This window comes from Salvelinus namaycush, unplaced genomic scaffold (assembly GCF_016432855.1).
Source record: "Salvelinus namaycush isolate Seneca unplaced genomic scaffold, SaNama_1.0 Scaffold1749, whole genome shotgun sequence".
In the NCBI taxonomy this organism is placed as follows: Eukaryota; Metazoa; Chordata; class Actinopteri; order Salmoniformes; family Salmonidae; genus Salvelinus; species Salvelinus namaycush.
In genome coordinates this window covers 25,363-40,000 of record NW_024058507.1, presented here as the reverse complement: position 1 = coordinate 40,000, position 14,638 = coordinate 25,363, and the positions used below count along the sequence as shown (strand labels likewise).

Sequence of the window (14,638 nt, the reverse complement as noted above, 5' to 3'; positions counted from 1 at the left end):
CTGCAATAACTACAAAGTAACAGATTGGATTAGTTGATAAAAATCTATGTTATTCATATTTGAGTAGCATAAAATGAATTAATCAATCGATGTACTACATGTAAAAACATAGATATTGATGAACAATTCTAAAAATCAACCTGCAATAGAGCATGCTGGGAAATATGATAATGAAGGGCGTGGTTTTGATTTAATACTGGTTATAAACACCCAACACGGGGGTTATTTTAGACCAATTAGTGTTCATTTAAACTGGTTATTAACACCAACACGGGGGTTATTTTAGACCAATTAGTGTTAATTTAAACTGGTTATTAACACCAACACGGGGGTTATTTTAGACCAATTAGTGTTAATTTAAACTGGTTATTAACACCAACACGGGGGTTATTTTAGACCAATTAGAGTTCATTTAACACTGGTTATAAACACCAACACGGGGGTTATTTTAGACCAATTAGTGTTCATTTAACACTGGTTATTAACACCCACACTGGGGTTATTTTAGACCAATTAGTGTTCATTTAAACTGGTTATTAACACCAACACGGGGGTTATTTTAGACCAATTAGTGTTAATTTAAACTGGTTATTAACACCAACACGGGGGTTATTTTAGACCAATTAGAGTTAATTTAACACCTGAATCAACACTAGAAATGTTACATTGAAAGTCAACACTAGGTAACACTGGCCAATACAGCTGGTTTACATAACATCAGGTGTACAATACAGCAGGTGTACAATACAGCTGGTGTTCAATACAGCCAGTGTACAATACAGCAGGTGTACAATACAGCCAGTGTACAATACAGCCAGTGTACAATACAGCCAGTGTACAATACAGCCGGTGTACAATACAGCCAGTGTACAATACAGCCAGTGTACAATACAGCCAGTGTACAATACAGCCAGTGTACAATACAGCCAGTGTACAATACAGCAGGTGTACAATACAGCAGGTGTACAATACAGCTGGTGTACAATACAGCTGGTGTACATAACATGTGTTCAATACAGCTGGTGTACATAACATCAGGTGTACAATACATCAGGTGTTCAATACAGCTGGTGTACAATACAGCCGGTGTACAATACAGCCGGTGTACAATACAGCCGGTGTACAATACAGCCGGTGTACAATACAGCCGGTGTACAATACAGCAGGTGTACAATACAGCTGGTGTACATTACGGCAGGTGTTCAATACGGCAGGTGTACAATACGGCTGGTGTACAACTCAGCTGGTGTACAACTCAGCTGGTGTACAACTCAGCTGGTGTACAATACAGCAGGTGTACAACAAAGCCGGTGTACAACACAGCCGGTGTACAATACAGCAGGTGTACAATACAGCAGGTGTACAATACAATACAGCTGGTGTACAATACAGCTGGTGTACAATACAGCCGGTGTACAATACAGCCGGTGTTCAATACAGCTGGTGTTCAATACAGCTGGTGTTCAATACAGCTGGTGTTCAATACAGCTGGTGTACAATACAGCTGGTGTTCAATACAGCTGGTGTACAATACAGCCGGTGTACAATACAGCTGGTGTACAATGTACAATACAGCTGGTGTACAATACAGCTGGTGTACAATACAGCTGGTGTTCAATAGAGCTGGTGTTCAATACAGCAGGTGTACAATACAGCTGGTGTTCAATACAGCAGGTGTACAATACAGCTGGTGTTCAATACAGCAGGTGTTCAATACAGCTGGCGTACAATACAGCCGGTGTTCAATACAGCCGGTGTTCAATACAGCCGGTGTACAATACAGCCGGTGTTCAATACAGCCGGTGTTCAATACAGCCGGTGTTCAATACAGCCGGTGTACAATACAGCCGGTGTTCAATACAGCCGGTGTACCTCTTGATCCAATAACTTCCTTCCTTCTCCTTCTACTATCTCTCCACTGATACTCACCGCTGCCTCCTGTATCAAAAGGCTGGTCCTCATTAACTATCTCTCCACTAATACTCACCGCTGCCTCCTGTATCAAAAGGCTGGTCCTCATTAACTATCTCTCCACTAATACTCACCTCTGCCTCCTGTATCAAAAGGCTGGTCCTCATTAACTATCTCTCCACTAATACTCACCGCTGCCTCCTGTATCAAAAGGCTGGTCCTCATTAACTATCTCTCCACTAATACTCACCGCTGCCTCCTGTATCAAAAGGCTGGTCCTCATTAACTATCTCTCCACTAATACTCACCGCTGCCTCCTGTATCAAAAGGCTGGTCCTCATTAACTATCTCTCCACTAATACTCACCGCTGCCTCCTGTATCAAAAGGCTGGTCCTCATTAACTATCTCTCCACTAATACTCACCGCTGCCTCCTGTATCAAAAGGCTGGTCCTCATTAACTATCTCTCCACTAATACTCACCTCTGCCTCCTGTATCAAAAGGCTGGTCCTCATTAACTATCTCTCCACTAATACTCACCGCTGCCTCCTGTATCAAAAGGCCGGTCCTCATTAACTATCTCTCCACTAATACTCACCGCTGCCTCCTGTATCAAAAGGCCGGTCCTCATTAACTATCTCTCCACTAATACTCACCGCTGCCTCCTGTATCAAAAGGCTGGTCCTCATTAACTATCTCTCCACTAATACTCACCGCTGCCTCCTGTATCAAAAGGCTGGTCCTCATTAACTATCTCTCCACTAATACTCACCGCTGCCACCTGTATCAAAAGGCTGGTCCTCATTAACTATCTCTCCACTAATACTCACCGCTGCCTCCTGTATCAAAAGGCTGGTCCTCATTAACTATCTCTCCACTAATACTCACCGCTGCCTCCTGTATCAAAAGGCTGGTCCTCATTAACTATCTCTCCACTAATACTCACCGCTGCCTCCTGTATCAAAAGGCTGGTCCTCATTAACTATCTTTCCACTGATACTCACCGCTGCCTCCTGTATCAAAAGGCTGGTCCTCATGAACTATCTCTCCACTAATACTCACCGCTGCCTCCTGTATCAAAAGGCTGGTCCTCATTAACTATCTCTCCACTAATACTCACCGCTGCCTCCTGTATCAAAAGGCTGGTCCTCATTAACTATCTCTCCACTAATACTCACCGCTGCCTCCTGTATCAAAAGGCTGGTCCTCATTAACTATCTTTCCACTGATACTCACCGCTGCCTCCTGTATCAAAAGGCTGGTCCTCATGAACTATCTCTCCACTAATACTCACCGCTGCCTCCTGTATCAAAAGGCTGGTCCTCATTAACTATCTCTCCACTAATACTCACCGCTGCCTCCTGTATCAAAAGGCTGGTCCTCATTAACTATCTCTCCACTAATACTCACCGCTGCCACCTGTATCAAAAGGCTGGTCCTCATTAACTATCTCTCCACTAATACTCACCGCTGCCTCCTGTATCAAAAGGCTGGTCCTCATTAACTATCTCTCCACTAATACTCACCGCTGCCTCCTGTATCAAAAGCCTGGTCCTCATTAACTATCTCTCCACTAATACTCACCGCTGCCTCCTGTATCAAAAGCCTGGTCCTCATTAACTATCTCTCCACTAATACTCACCGCTGCCTCCTGTATCAAAAGCCTGGTCCTCATTAACTATCTCTCCACTAATACTCACCGCTGCCACCTGTATCAAAAGGCTGGTCCTCATTAACTATCTCTCCACTAATACTCACCGCTGCCTCCTGTATCAAAAGGCTGGTCCTCATTAACTATCTCTCCACTAATACTCACCGCTGCCTCCTGTATCAAAAGCCTGGTCCTCATTAACTATCTCTCCACTAATACTCACCGCTGCCTCCTGTATCAAAAGCCTGGTCCTCATTAACTATCTCTCCACTAATACTCACCGCTGCCTCCTGTATCAAAAGGCTGGTCCTCATTAACTATCTCTCCACTAATACTCACCGCTGCCTCCTGTATCAAAAGCCTGGTCCTCATTAACTATCTCTCCACTAATACTCACCGCTGCCTCCTGTATCAAAAGCCTGGTCCTCATTAACTATCTCTCCACTAATACTCACCGCTGCCTCCTGTATCAAAAGCCTGGTCCTCATGAACTATCTCTCCACTAATACTCACCGCTGCCTCCTGTATCAAAAGCCTGGTCCTCATTAACTATCTCTCCACTAATACTCACCGCTGCCTCCTGTATCAAAAGGCTGGTCCTCATTAACTATCTCTCCACTAATACTCACTGCTGCCTCCTGTATCAAAAGCCTGGTCCTCATTAACTATCTCTCCACTAATACTCACCGCTGCCTCCTGTATCAAAAGCCTGGTCCTCATTAACTATCTCTCCACTAATACTCACCGCTGCCTCCTGTATCAAAAGCCTGGTCCTCATTAACTATCTCTCCACTAATACTCACCGCTGCCTCCTGTATCAAAAGCCTGGTCCTCATTAACTATCTCTCCACTAATACTCACCGCTGCCTCCTGTATCAAAAGGCTGGTCCTCATTAACTATCTCTCCACTAATACTCACCGCTGCCTCCTGTATCAAAAGCCTGGTCCTCATTAACTATCTCTCCACTAATACTCACCGCTGCCTCCTGTATCAAAAGCCTGGTCCTCATTAACTATCTCTCCACTAATACTCACCGCTGCCTCCTGTATCAAAAGGCTGGTCCTCATTAACTATCTCTCCACTAATACTCACCGCTGCCTCCTGTATCAAAAGCCTGGTCCTCATTAACTATCTCTCCACTAATACTCACCGCTGCCTCCTGTATCAAAAGGCCGGTCCTCATTAACTATCTCTCCACTAATACTCACTGCTGCCTCCTGTATCAAAAGCCTGGTCCTCATTAACTATCTCTCCACTAATACTCACCGCTGCCTCCTGTATCAAAAGCCTGGTCCTCATTAACTATCTCTCCACTAATACTCACTGCTGCCTCCTGTATCAAAAGGCTGGTCCTCATTAACTATCTCTCCACTAATACTCACTGCTGCCTCCTGTATCAAAAGCCTGGTCCTCATTAACTATCTCTCCACTAATACTCACTGCTGCCTCCTGTATCAAAAGCCTGGTCCTCATTAACTATCTCTCCACTGATACTCACCGCTGCCTCCTGTATCAAAAGCCTGGTCCTCATTAACTATCTCTCCACTGATACTCACCGCTGCCTCCTGTATCAAAAGGCTGGTCCTCATTAACTATCTCTCCACTAATACTCACCGCTGCCTCCTGTATCAAAAGGCTGGTCCTCATTAACTATCTCTCCACTAATACTCACTGCTGCCTCCTGTATCAAAAGCCTGGTCCTCATTAACTATCTCTCCACTAATACTCACCGCTGCCTCCTGTATCAAAAGGCTGGTCCTCATTAACTATCTCTCCACTAATACTCACCGCTGCCTCCTGTATCAAAAGCCTGGTCCTCATTAACTATCTCTCCACTAATACTCACCGCTGCCTCCTGTATCAAAAGCCTGGTCCTCATTAACTATCTCTCCACTAATACTCACCGCTGCCTCCTGTATCAAAAGCCTGGTCCTCATTAACTATCTCTCCACTAATACTCACCGCTGCCTCCTGTATCAAAAGCCTGGTCCTCATTAACTATCTCTCCACTAATACTCACCGCTGCCTCCTGTATCAAAAGCCTGGTCCTCATTAACTATCTCTCCACTAATACTCACTGCTGCCTCCTGTATCAAAAGCCTGGTCCTCATTAAAGTCCCGTAGATCAATTCCTTATTCCTGTTTGATTGACAAAGCCCTAGTACACAAGCTTCCGTATAAAATAATGATTGGTTAACTTTTGAGTTCCTTCTGGTCTCCACCAATTTAGGTAAATACTCCTTTAGTGCAAGTGCCCCCCCCCCCATTGTTGGAATAACTCCCAACATTCCTTGCTTCTTGATTCCCTGGTTCCGATAGGTCCGTTTAGGTCTCTGGTGTTGAATTCATTGAGGACTGCAGTTGTTTCCATGGATTGTAATGGTTTATTTGTTGATATTGTTTGTTTTGAGGTTGTTTATTATCTATTTTATTTTAATTGGAATGTAAATTGTTCTTCCTGTTGTGAGAAACTGTTTGTACTCAGGGCACCATTGGGAATGAGATCCTGGTCTCAGTTGCCCTGAATAAATAAAATGCTCCGATGGAGATGAACCTGACCACCATAGACGACTCACATCCTGCGTGTTAGGGTTCCTCTGACTGATCTAGAACCTGTATATCTATCCGTCTCTAGAACCTGTATATCTATTTGTCTCTAGAACCCATATATCTATCCGTCTCTAGAACCTGTAAATCTATCTGTCTCTAGAACCTGTATATCTATCCGTCTCTAGAACCTGTATATCTATCCGTCTCTAGAACCTGTATATCTATTTGTCTCTAGAACCTGTATATCTATCCGTCTCTAGAACCTGTATATCTATCCGTCTCTAGAACCTGTATATCTATCCGTCTCTAGAACCTGTATATCTATCTGTCTCTAGAACCTGTATATCTATCTGTCTCTAGAACCTGTATATCTATCCGTCTCTAGAACCTGTATATCTATCCGTCTCTAGAACCTGTATATATATCCGTCTCTAGAACATGTATATCTATCCGTCTCTAGAACCTGTATATCTATCTGTCTCTAGAACCTGTATATCTACCCGTTTCTAGAACTGTATATCTATCCGTCTCTAGAACCTGTATATCTATCTGTCTCTAGAACCTGTATATCTATCCGTCTCTAGAACATGTATATATATCTGTCTCTAGAACCTGCATATCTATCTGTCTCTAGAACCTGTATATCTATCCGTCTCTAGAACCTGTATATCTATCCGTCTCTAGAACCTGTATATCTATCCGTTTCTAGAACCTGTATATCTATCTGTCTCTAGAACCTGTATATCTATCCGTCTCTAGAACCTGTATATCTTTCCGTCTCTAGAACCTGTATATCTATCCGTCTCTAGAACCTGTATATCTTTCTGTCTCTAGAACCTGTATATCTATCCGTCTCTAGAATCTGTATATCTATCCGTCTCTAGAACCTGTATATCTACCCGTCTCTAGAACCTGACGACCATAGACGACTCCCATCCAGCGTGTTAGGGTTCCTCTGACTGATCTAGAACCTGTTATCTATCCGTCTCTAGAACCTGTATATCTATTTGTCTCTAGAACCCGTATATCTCACAGTCTCTAGAACCTGTATACCTATCCGTCTCTAGAACCTGACGACCATAGACGACTCCCGTTCAGCGTGTTAGGGTTCCTCTGACTGATCTAGAACCTGTATATCTATCCGTCTCTAGAACCTGATCTCGGCGGCAACGGGGATGAACCTGACCACGGTAGATGACCCCGTCCAGAGGAAGTTCCTCCCCAGCTTCCTGAGGGGCGTGGCCGAGGAGAACAAGCTTGTGACGTCACCCAATTTCGTGGTCACCCAGGCCCTCGTGGCCCTACTCGCTGATAAAGGGGCCCGGCTCAGACCCAACTATGACAAGACTGACGTGGAGAAGAGAGGTTCGTAAGACCTGGAGTCGGCTACTGTGGTCGTCAGAGATTTCTAGGCATTGCGTTATCGTCATACGTTGTCTGTCATCGACATGTCATTATGCTGTGTCGTCATATTCAATAGAGTTTTGTAACTGACTATGTCCGTTTTGTTTGTAAAATTGCATTATGGGATGAACAAAGATATTTCTCAGCTCATTTAGAATGTTTAATTTAAGAAATGGTTGAAACGGGGGGACAGGGGGGGGCAGTGATTGTAGATTTGTAGTCGCCTCGTATTTTCAGATTGTCTGCATGGATGACTGTACATACAGACATGTAGCTACTAGCTAATGTTAGCAGTTTGTGCTAGCCTCCATAGTGCCCAATGCTAGTTGTCATTATCACCGTAGTGTTTTGGACCAGGCATTGTGTTATGTTATAATTAACATCCTCTCATCTCTTCCCCAAATCACTCACCGTTCCTTCTTCCACCCCTTTTGTTTTCGTTCCAGCAGGTTTAATTGCACATTTGTATACCCATCCTTCCTATAATCCCACTGCTGTAGGACCGCTGGAGCTGGCCAATGCGCTGGCTGCTTGCTGCCTGTCTTCTCGCCTGTCCTCGGGACACCGGCAGTGGGCCGCTCAGCAGCTGGTCCGCACGCTGGCCGCTCACGACAGAGACAACCAGAGCCGGCCTCAAACCTTCGCCGACATGGCGGGTGACCTGCGCAAGTGCTCTTCTGTGAAGTTGGAGGCTCACCAGAGCAGGGTGAGTACCGGAGGGGTTAGGGTGGAGGGTGAGTACCAGAGGGATTAGTGTGAGTACTGGAGGGGTTAGGGTGAGTACCGGATGGGTCAGGTTAGAGGGTGAGTACTGGAGGGGTTAGGGTGAGTACCGGAGGGGTTAGGTTGGAGGGTGAGTACCGGAGGGGTTAGGGTGAGTACTGGAGGGGTTAGGGTGGAGGGTGAGTACCGGAGGGGTTAGGTTGGAGGGTGAGTACCGGAGGGGTTAGGGTGGAGGGTGAGTACCGGAGGGGTTAGGGTGGAGGGTGAGTACCGGAGGGGTTAGGGTGGAGGGTTAGGGTGAGTAGGGGTTAGGGTAGGGGGTTAGGGTAGAGGGTTAGGGTGAGTAGGGTTTAGGGTAGATGGGTGGAGGGTTAGGGTAGAGGGTTAGGGTGAGTAGGGGTTAGGGTAGACGGTTAGGGTGAGTAGGGGTTAGGGTAGAGGGTTAGGGTGAGTAGGGGTTAGGGTAGGGGGTTAGGGTGAGTAGGGGTTAGGGTAGAGGGTTAGGGTGAGTAAAGGTTAGGGTGGAAGGTTAGGGTAGAGGGTTAGGGTGAGTAGGGGTTAGGGTAGAGGGTTAGGGTGAGTAGGGGTTAGGGTGGAGGGTTAGGGTAGAGGGTTAGGGTAGAGTGTTAGGGTGAGTAGGGGTTAGGGTAGGGGGTTAGGGTGGAGGGTTAGGATAGAAGGTTAGGGTGAGTAGGTGTTAGGGTAGAGGGTTAGGGTGAGTAGGGGTTAGGGTAGGGGGTTAGGGTAGGGGGTTATGGTAGAGGGTTAGGGTGAGTAGGGGTTAGGGTAGAGTGTTAGGGTGAGTAGGGGTTAGGGTAGGGGGTTAGGGTAGAGGGTTAGGGTAGAGTGTTAGGGTGAGTAGGGGTTAGGGTAGAGGGTTAGGGTGAGTAGGGGTTAGGGTGAGTAGGGGTTAGGGTAGAGGGTTAGGGTAGAGTGTTAGGGGGTAGAGGGGTAGAGGGTTAGGGTGAGTAGGGTGAGTAGGGGTTAGGGTAGAGGGGTAGAGGGTTAGGGTAGAGGGGTAGAGGATTGTTAGGATTCAGACCTTTGCCGACATGGTGGGTGACCTGGTCAAGTGCTCTTCTGTCACGTCGGAGGCTCAACAGAGCAGAGAGTTCTGTGTGTCTACTGGTATATAATACACTGTGTAGGGTAGTAGAACCCTCTAGTTCTGTGTGTCTACTGGTATAGAATACACTGTGTAGGGTAGTAGAACCAGAGATATAGAACCCTCTAGTTCTGTGTGTCTACTGGTATATAATACACTGTGTAGGGTAGTAGAACCCTCTAGTTCTGTGTGTCTACTGGTATAGAATACACTGTGTAGGGTAGTAGAACCCTCTAGTTCTGTGTGTCTACTGGTATATAATACACTGTGTAGGGTAGTAGAACCCTCTAGTTCTGTGTGTCTACTGGTATAGAATACACTGTGTAGGTTAGTAGAACCAGAGAAATAGAACCCTCTAGTTCTGTGTGTCTACTGGTATAGAATACACTGTGTAGGGTAGTAGAACCCTCTAGTTCTGTGTGTCTACTGGTATAGAATACACTGTGTAGGGTAGTAGAACCCTCTAGTTCTGTGTGTCTACTGGTATAGAATACACTGTGTAGGGTAGTAGAACCCTCTAGTTCTGTGTGTCTACTGGTATAGAATACACTGTGTAGGGTAGTAGAACCAGAGATATAGAACCCTCTAGTTCTGTGTGTCTACTGGTATATAATACACTGTGTAGGGTAGTAGAACCCTCTAGTTCTGTGTGTCTACTGGTATAGAATACACTGTGTAGGGTAGTAGAACCCTCTAGTTCTGTGTGTCTACTGGTATAGAATACACTGTGTAGGGTAGTAGAACCCTCTAGTTCTGTGTGTCTACTGGTATAGAATACACTGTGTAGGGTAGTAGAACCAGAGATATAGAACCCTCTAGTTCTGTGTGTCTACTGGTATATAATACACTGTGTAGGGTAGTAGAACCCTCTAGTTCTGTGTGTCTACTGGTATAGAATACACTGTGTAGGGTAGTAGAACCAGAGATATAGAACCCTCTAGTGCTGTGTGTCTACTGGTATATAATACACTGTGTAGGGTAGTAGAACCAGAGATATAGAACCCTCTAGTTCTGTGTGTCTACTGGTATATAATACACTGTGTAGGGTAGTAGAACCCTCTAGTTCTGTGTGTCTACTGGTATAGAATACACTGTGTAGGGTAGTAGAACCAGAGATATAGAACCCTCTAGTTCTGTGTGTCTACTGGTATAGAATACACTGTGTAGGGTAGTAGAACCCTCTAGTTCTGTGTGTCTACTGGTATAGAATACACTGTGTAGGGTAGTAGAACCCTCTAGTTCTGTGTGTCTACTGGTATAGAATACACTGTGTAGGGTAGTAGAACCCTCTAGTTCTGTGTGTCTACTGGTATAGAATACACTGTGTAGGGTAGTAGAACCCTCTAGTTCTGTGTGTCTACTGGTATAGAATACACTGTGTAGGGTAGTAGAACCCTCTAGTTCTGTGTGTCTACTGGTATAGAATACACTGTGTAGGGTAGTAGAACCCTCTAGTTCTGTGTGTCTACTGGTATATAATACACTGTGTAGGGTAGTAGAACCCTCTAGTTCTGTGTGTCTACTGGTATATAATACACTGTGTAGGGTAGTAGAACCCTCTAGTTCTGTGTGTCTACTGGTATAGAATACACTGTGTAGGGTAGTAGAACCAGAGATATAGAACCCTCTAGTTCTGTGTGTCTACTGGTATAGAATACACTGTGTAGGGTAGTAGAACCCTCTAGTTCTGTGTGTCTACTGGTATAGAATACACTGTGTAGGGTAGTAGAACCCTCTAGTTCTGTGTGTCTACTGGTATAGAATACACTGTGTAGGGTAGTAGAACCCTCTAGTTCTGTGTGTCTACTGGTATAGAATACACTGTGTAGGGTAGTAGAACCCTCTAGTTCTGTGTGTCTACTGGTATAGAATACACTGTGTAGGGTAGTAGAACCCTCTAGTTCTGTGTGTCTACTGGTATATAATACACTGTGTTGGGTAGTAGAACCCTCTAGTTCTGTGTGTCTACTGGTATAGAATACACTGTGTAGGGTAGTAGAACCCTCTAGTTCTGTGTGTCTACTGGTATAGAATACACTGTGTAGGGTAGTAGAACCAGGGAAATAGAACCCTCTAGTTCTGTGTGTCTACTGGTATAGAATACACTGTGTAGGGTAGTAGAACCCTCTAGTTCTGTGTATCTACTGGTATAGAATACACTGTGTAGGGTAGTAGAACCCTCTAGTTCTGTGTGTCTACTGGTATAGAATACACTGTGTAGGGTAGTAGAACCAGAGATATAGAACCCTCTAGTTCTGTGTGTCTACTGGTATAGAATACACTGTGTAGGGTAGTAGAACCCTCTAGTTCTGTGTCTCTACTGGTATAGAATACACTGTGTAGGGTAGTAGAACCCTCTAGTTCTGTGTGTCTACTGGTATAGAATACACTGTGTAGGGTAGTAGAACCAGAGATATAGAACCCTCTAGTTCTGTGTGTCTACTGGTATAGAATACACTGTGTAGGGTAGTAGAACCAGAGAAATAGAACCCTCTAGTTCTGTGTGTCTACTGGTATATAATACACTGTGTAGGGTAGTAGAACCCTCTAGTTCTGTGTGTCTACTGGTATAGAATACACTGTGTAGGGTAGTAGAACCCTCTAGTTCTGTGTGTCTACTGGTATATAATACACTGTGTAGGGTAGTAGAACCCTCTAGTTCTGTGTGTCTACTGGTATAGAATACACTGTGTAGGGTAGTAGAACCCTCTAGTTCTGTGTGTCTACTGGTATAGAATACACTGTGTAGGGTAGTAGAACCCTCTAGTTATGTGTGTCTACTGGTATAGAATACACTGTGTAGGGTAGTAGAACCCTCTAGTTCTGTGTGTCTACTGGTATAGAATACACTGTGTAGGGTAGTAGAACCAGAGATATAGAACCCTCTAGTTCTGTGTGTCTACTGGTATAGAATACACTGTGTAGGGTAGTAGAACCCTCTAGTTCTGTGTGTCTACTGGTATAGAATACACTGTGTAGGGTAGTAGAACCCTCTAGTTCTGTGTGTCTACTGGTATAGAATACACTGTGTAGGGTAGTAGAACCCTCTAGTTCTGTGTGTCTACTGGTATAGAATACACTGTGTAGGGTAGTAGAACCCTCTAGTTCTGTGTGTCTACTGGTATATAATACACTGTGTAGGGTAGTAGAACCCTCTAGTTCTGTGTGTCTACTGGTATATAATACACTGTGTAGGGTAGTAGAACCCTCTAGTTCTGTGTGTCTACTGGTATAGAATACACTGTGTAGGGTAGTAGAACCAGAGATATAGAACCCTCTAGTTCTGTGTGTCTACTGGTATAGAATACACTGTGTAGGGTAGTAGAACCCTCTAGTTCTGTGTGTCTACTGGTATAGAATACACTGTGTAGGGTAGTAGAACCAGAGATATAGAACCCTCTAGTTCTGTGTGTCTACTGGTATAGAATACACTGTGTAGGGTAGTAGAACCCTCTAGTTCTGTGTGTCTACTGGTATATAATACACTGTGTAGGGTAGTAGAACCAGAGATATAGAACCCTCTAGTTCTGTGTGTCTACTGGTATAGAATACACTGTGTAGGGTAGTAGAACCCTCTAGTTCTGTGTGTCTACTGGTATAGAATACACTGTGTAGGGTAGTAGAACCCTCTAGTTCTGTGTGTCTACTGGTATATAATACACTGTGTAGGGTAGTAGAACCCTCTAGTTCTGTGTGTCTACTGGTATAGAATACACTGTGTAGGGTAGTAGAACCCTCTAGTTCTGTGTGTCTACTGGTATATAATACACTGTGTAGGGTAGTAGAACCCTCTAGTTCTGTGTGTCTACTGGTATAGAATACACTGTGTAGGGTAGTAGAACCAGAGATATAGAACCCTCTAGTTCTGTGTGTCTACTGGTATAGAATACACTGTGTAGGGTAGTAGAACCCTCTAGTTCTGTGTGTCTACTGGTATAGAATACACTGTGTAGGGTAGTAGAACCAGAGATATAGAACCCTCTAGTTCTGTGTGTCTACTGGTATAGAATACACTGTGTAGGGTAGTAGAACCCTCTAGTTCTGTGTGTCTACTGGTATATAATACACTGTGTAGGGTAGTAGAACCAGAGATATAGAACCCTCTAGTTCTGTGTGTCTACTGGTATAGAATACACTGTGTAGGGTAGTAGAACCCTCTAGTTCTGTGTGTCTACTGGTATAGAATACACTGTGTAGGGTAGTAGAACCCTCTAGTTCTGTGTGTCTACTGGTATATAATACACTGTGTAGGGTAGTAGAACCCTCTAGTTCTGTGTGTCTACTGGTATAGAATACACTGTGTAGGGTAGTAGAACCAGGGAAATAGAACCCTCTAGTTCTGTGTGCAGCGCCACCTTGAAGTCTTTCTTGCCGGTGTCAAGGTTGCTCAAACTGTGTGACATGACTTTTGTAGAAGAGCCACTCTGACCCCATTAGTAGAATAGTCCCTTCCCCCTCCTCTCATGTTCCTAATCTCTCTGTCTGTCCGTCCATTCGTCTCCATTTGTTCCTGAATTTAACTGATTCATTAATGAACGTTCCCTGACTCCCTCCTCCTCGTCCCTCCCAGAGCAGCTCACCATCTGTTACTTCCTGAATTAGTCTGCAGCCTGTACTCCCTCTCTACTCCCCTCTCTACTCCCCCCTCTACTCCCTCTCTACTCCCCTCCTGAGGGTATCTATCTAACAACAAATCAGCTGTGGGAATGTTTTAAGTTGAACTTTTCTGGCTGTGGTCCTGTTGGTTTTCTCTTCCATCTGATCATTAACCCACCTGGTGTCTGGGGTCTAAATCAGTCCCTGATCATTAACCCACCTGGTGTCTGGGGTCTAAATCAGTCCCTGATCATTAACCCACCTGGTGTCTGGGGTCTAAATCAGTCCCTGATCATTAACCCACCTGGTGTCTGGGGTCTAAATCAGGCGCTGATCATTAACCCACCTGGTGTCTGGGGTCTAAATCAGGCCCTGATCATTAACCCACCTGGTGTCTGGGGTCTAAATCAGGCCCTGATCATTAACCCACCTGGTGTCTGAGGTCTAAATCAGTCCCTGATCATTAACCCACCTGGTGTCTGGGGTCTAAATCAGTCCCTGATCATTAACCCACCTGGTGTCTGAGGTCTAAATCAGTCCCTGATCATTAACCCACCTGGTGTCTGGGGTCTAAATCAGTCCCTGATCATTAACCCACCTGGTGTCTGGGGTCTAAATCAGTCCCTGATCATTAACCCACCTGGTGTCTGGGGTCTAAATCAGTCCCTGATCATTAACCCACCTGGTGTCTGGGGTC

General features: G+C 44.9%; 1 protein-coding gene across 8 annotated transcripts in view; it reads left to right on the top strand.

Annotated features, from left to right (window-relative positions):
* Window positions 1-14,638, top strand: part of LOC120037528 (probable E3 ubiquitin-protein ligase HERC1) — a 50,754-nt gene that overhangs the window by 11,714 nt on the left and 24,402 nt on the right. For 6 of the 8 annotated variants that reach the window (XM_038983561.1, XM_038983564.1, XM_038983560.1 and 3 more), the window contains exons 7-8: window positions 7,265-7,478; window positions 7,964-8,223. In XM_038983561.1, the coding sequence (XP_038839489.1) occupies window positions 7,265-7,478; window positions 7,964-8,223 (474 nt within the window). The remainder of the gene's footprint in view (window positions 1-7,264; window positions 7,479-7,963; window positions 8,224-14,638) is intronic. The other 2 variants (XM_038983567.1, XM_038983563.1) reach the window with 2 other exon arrangements.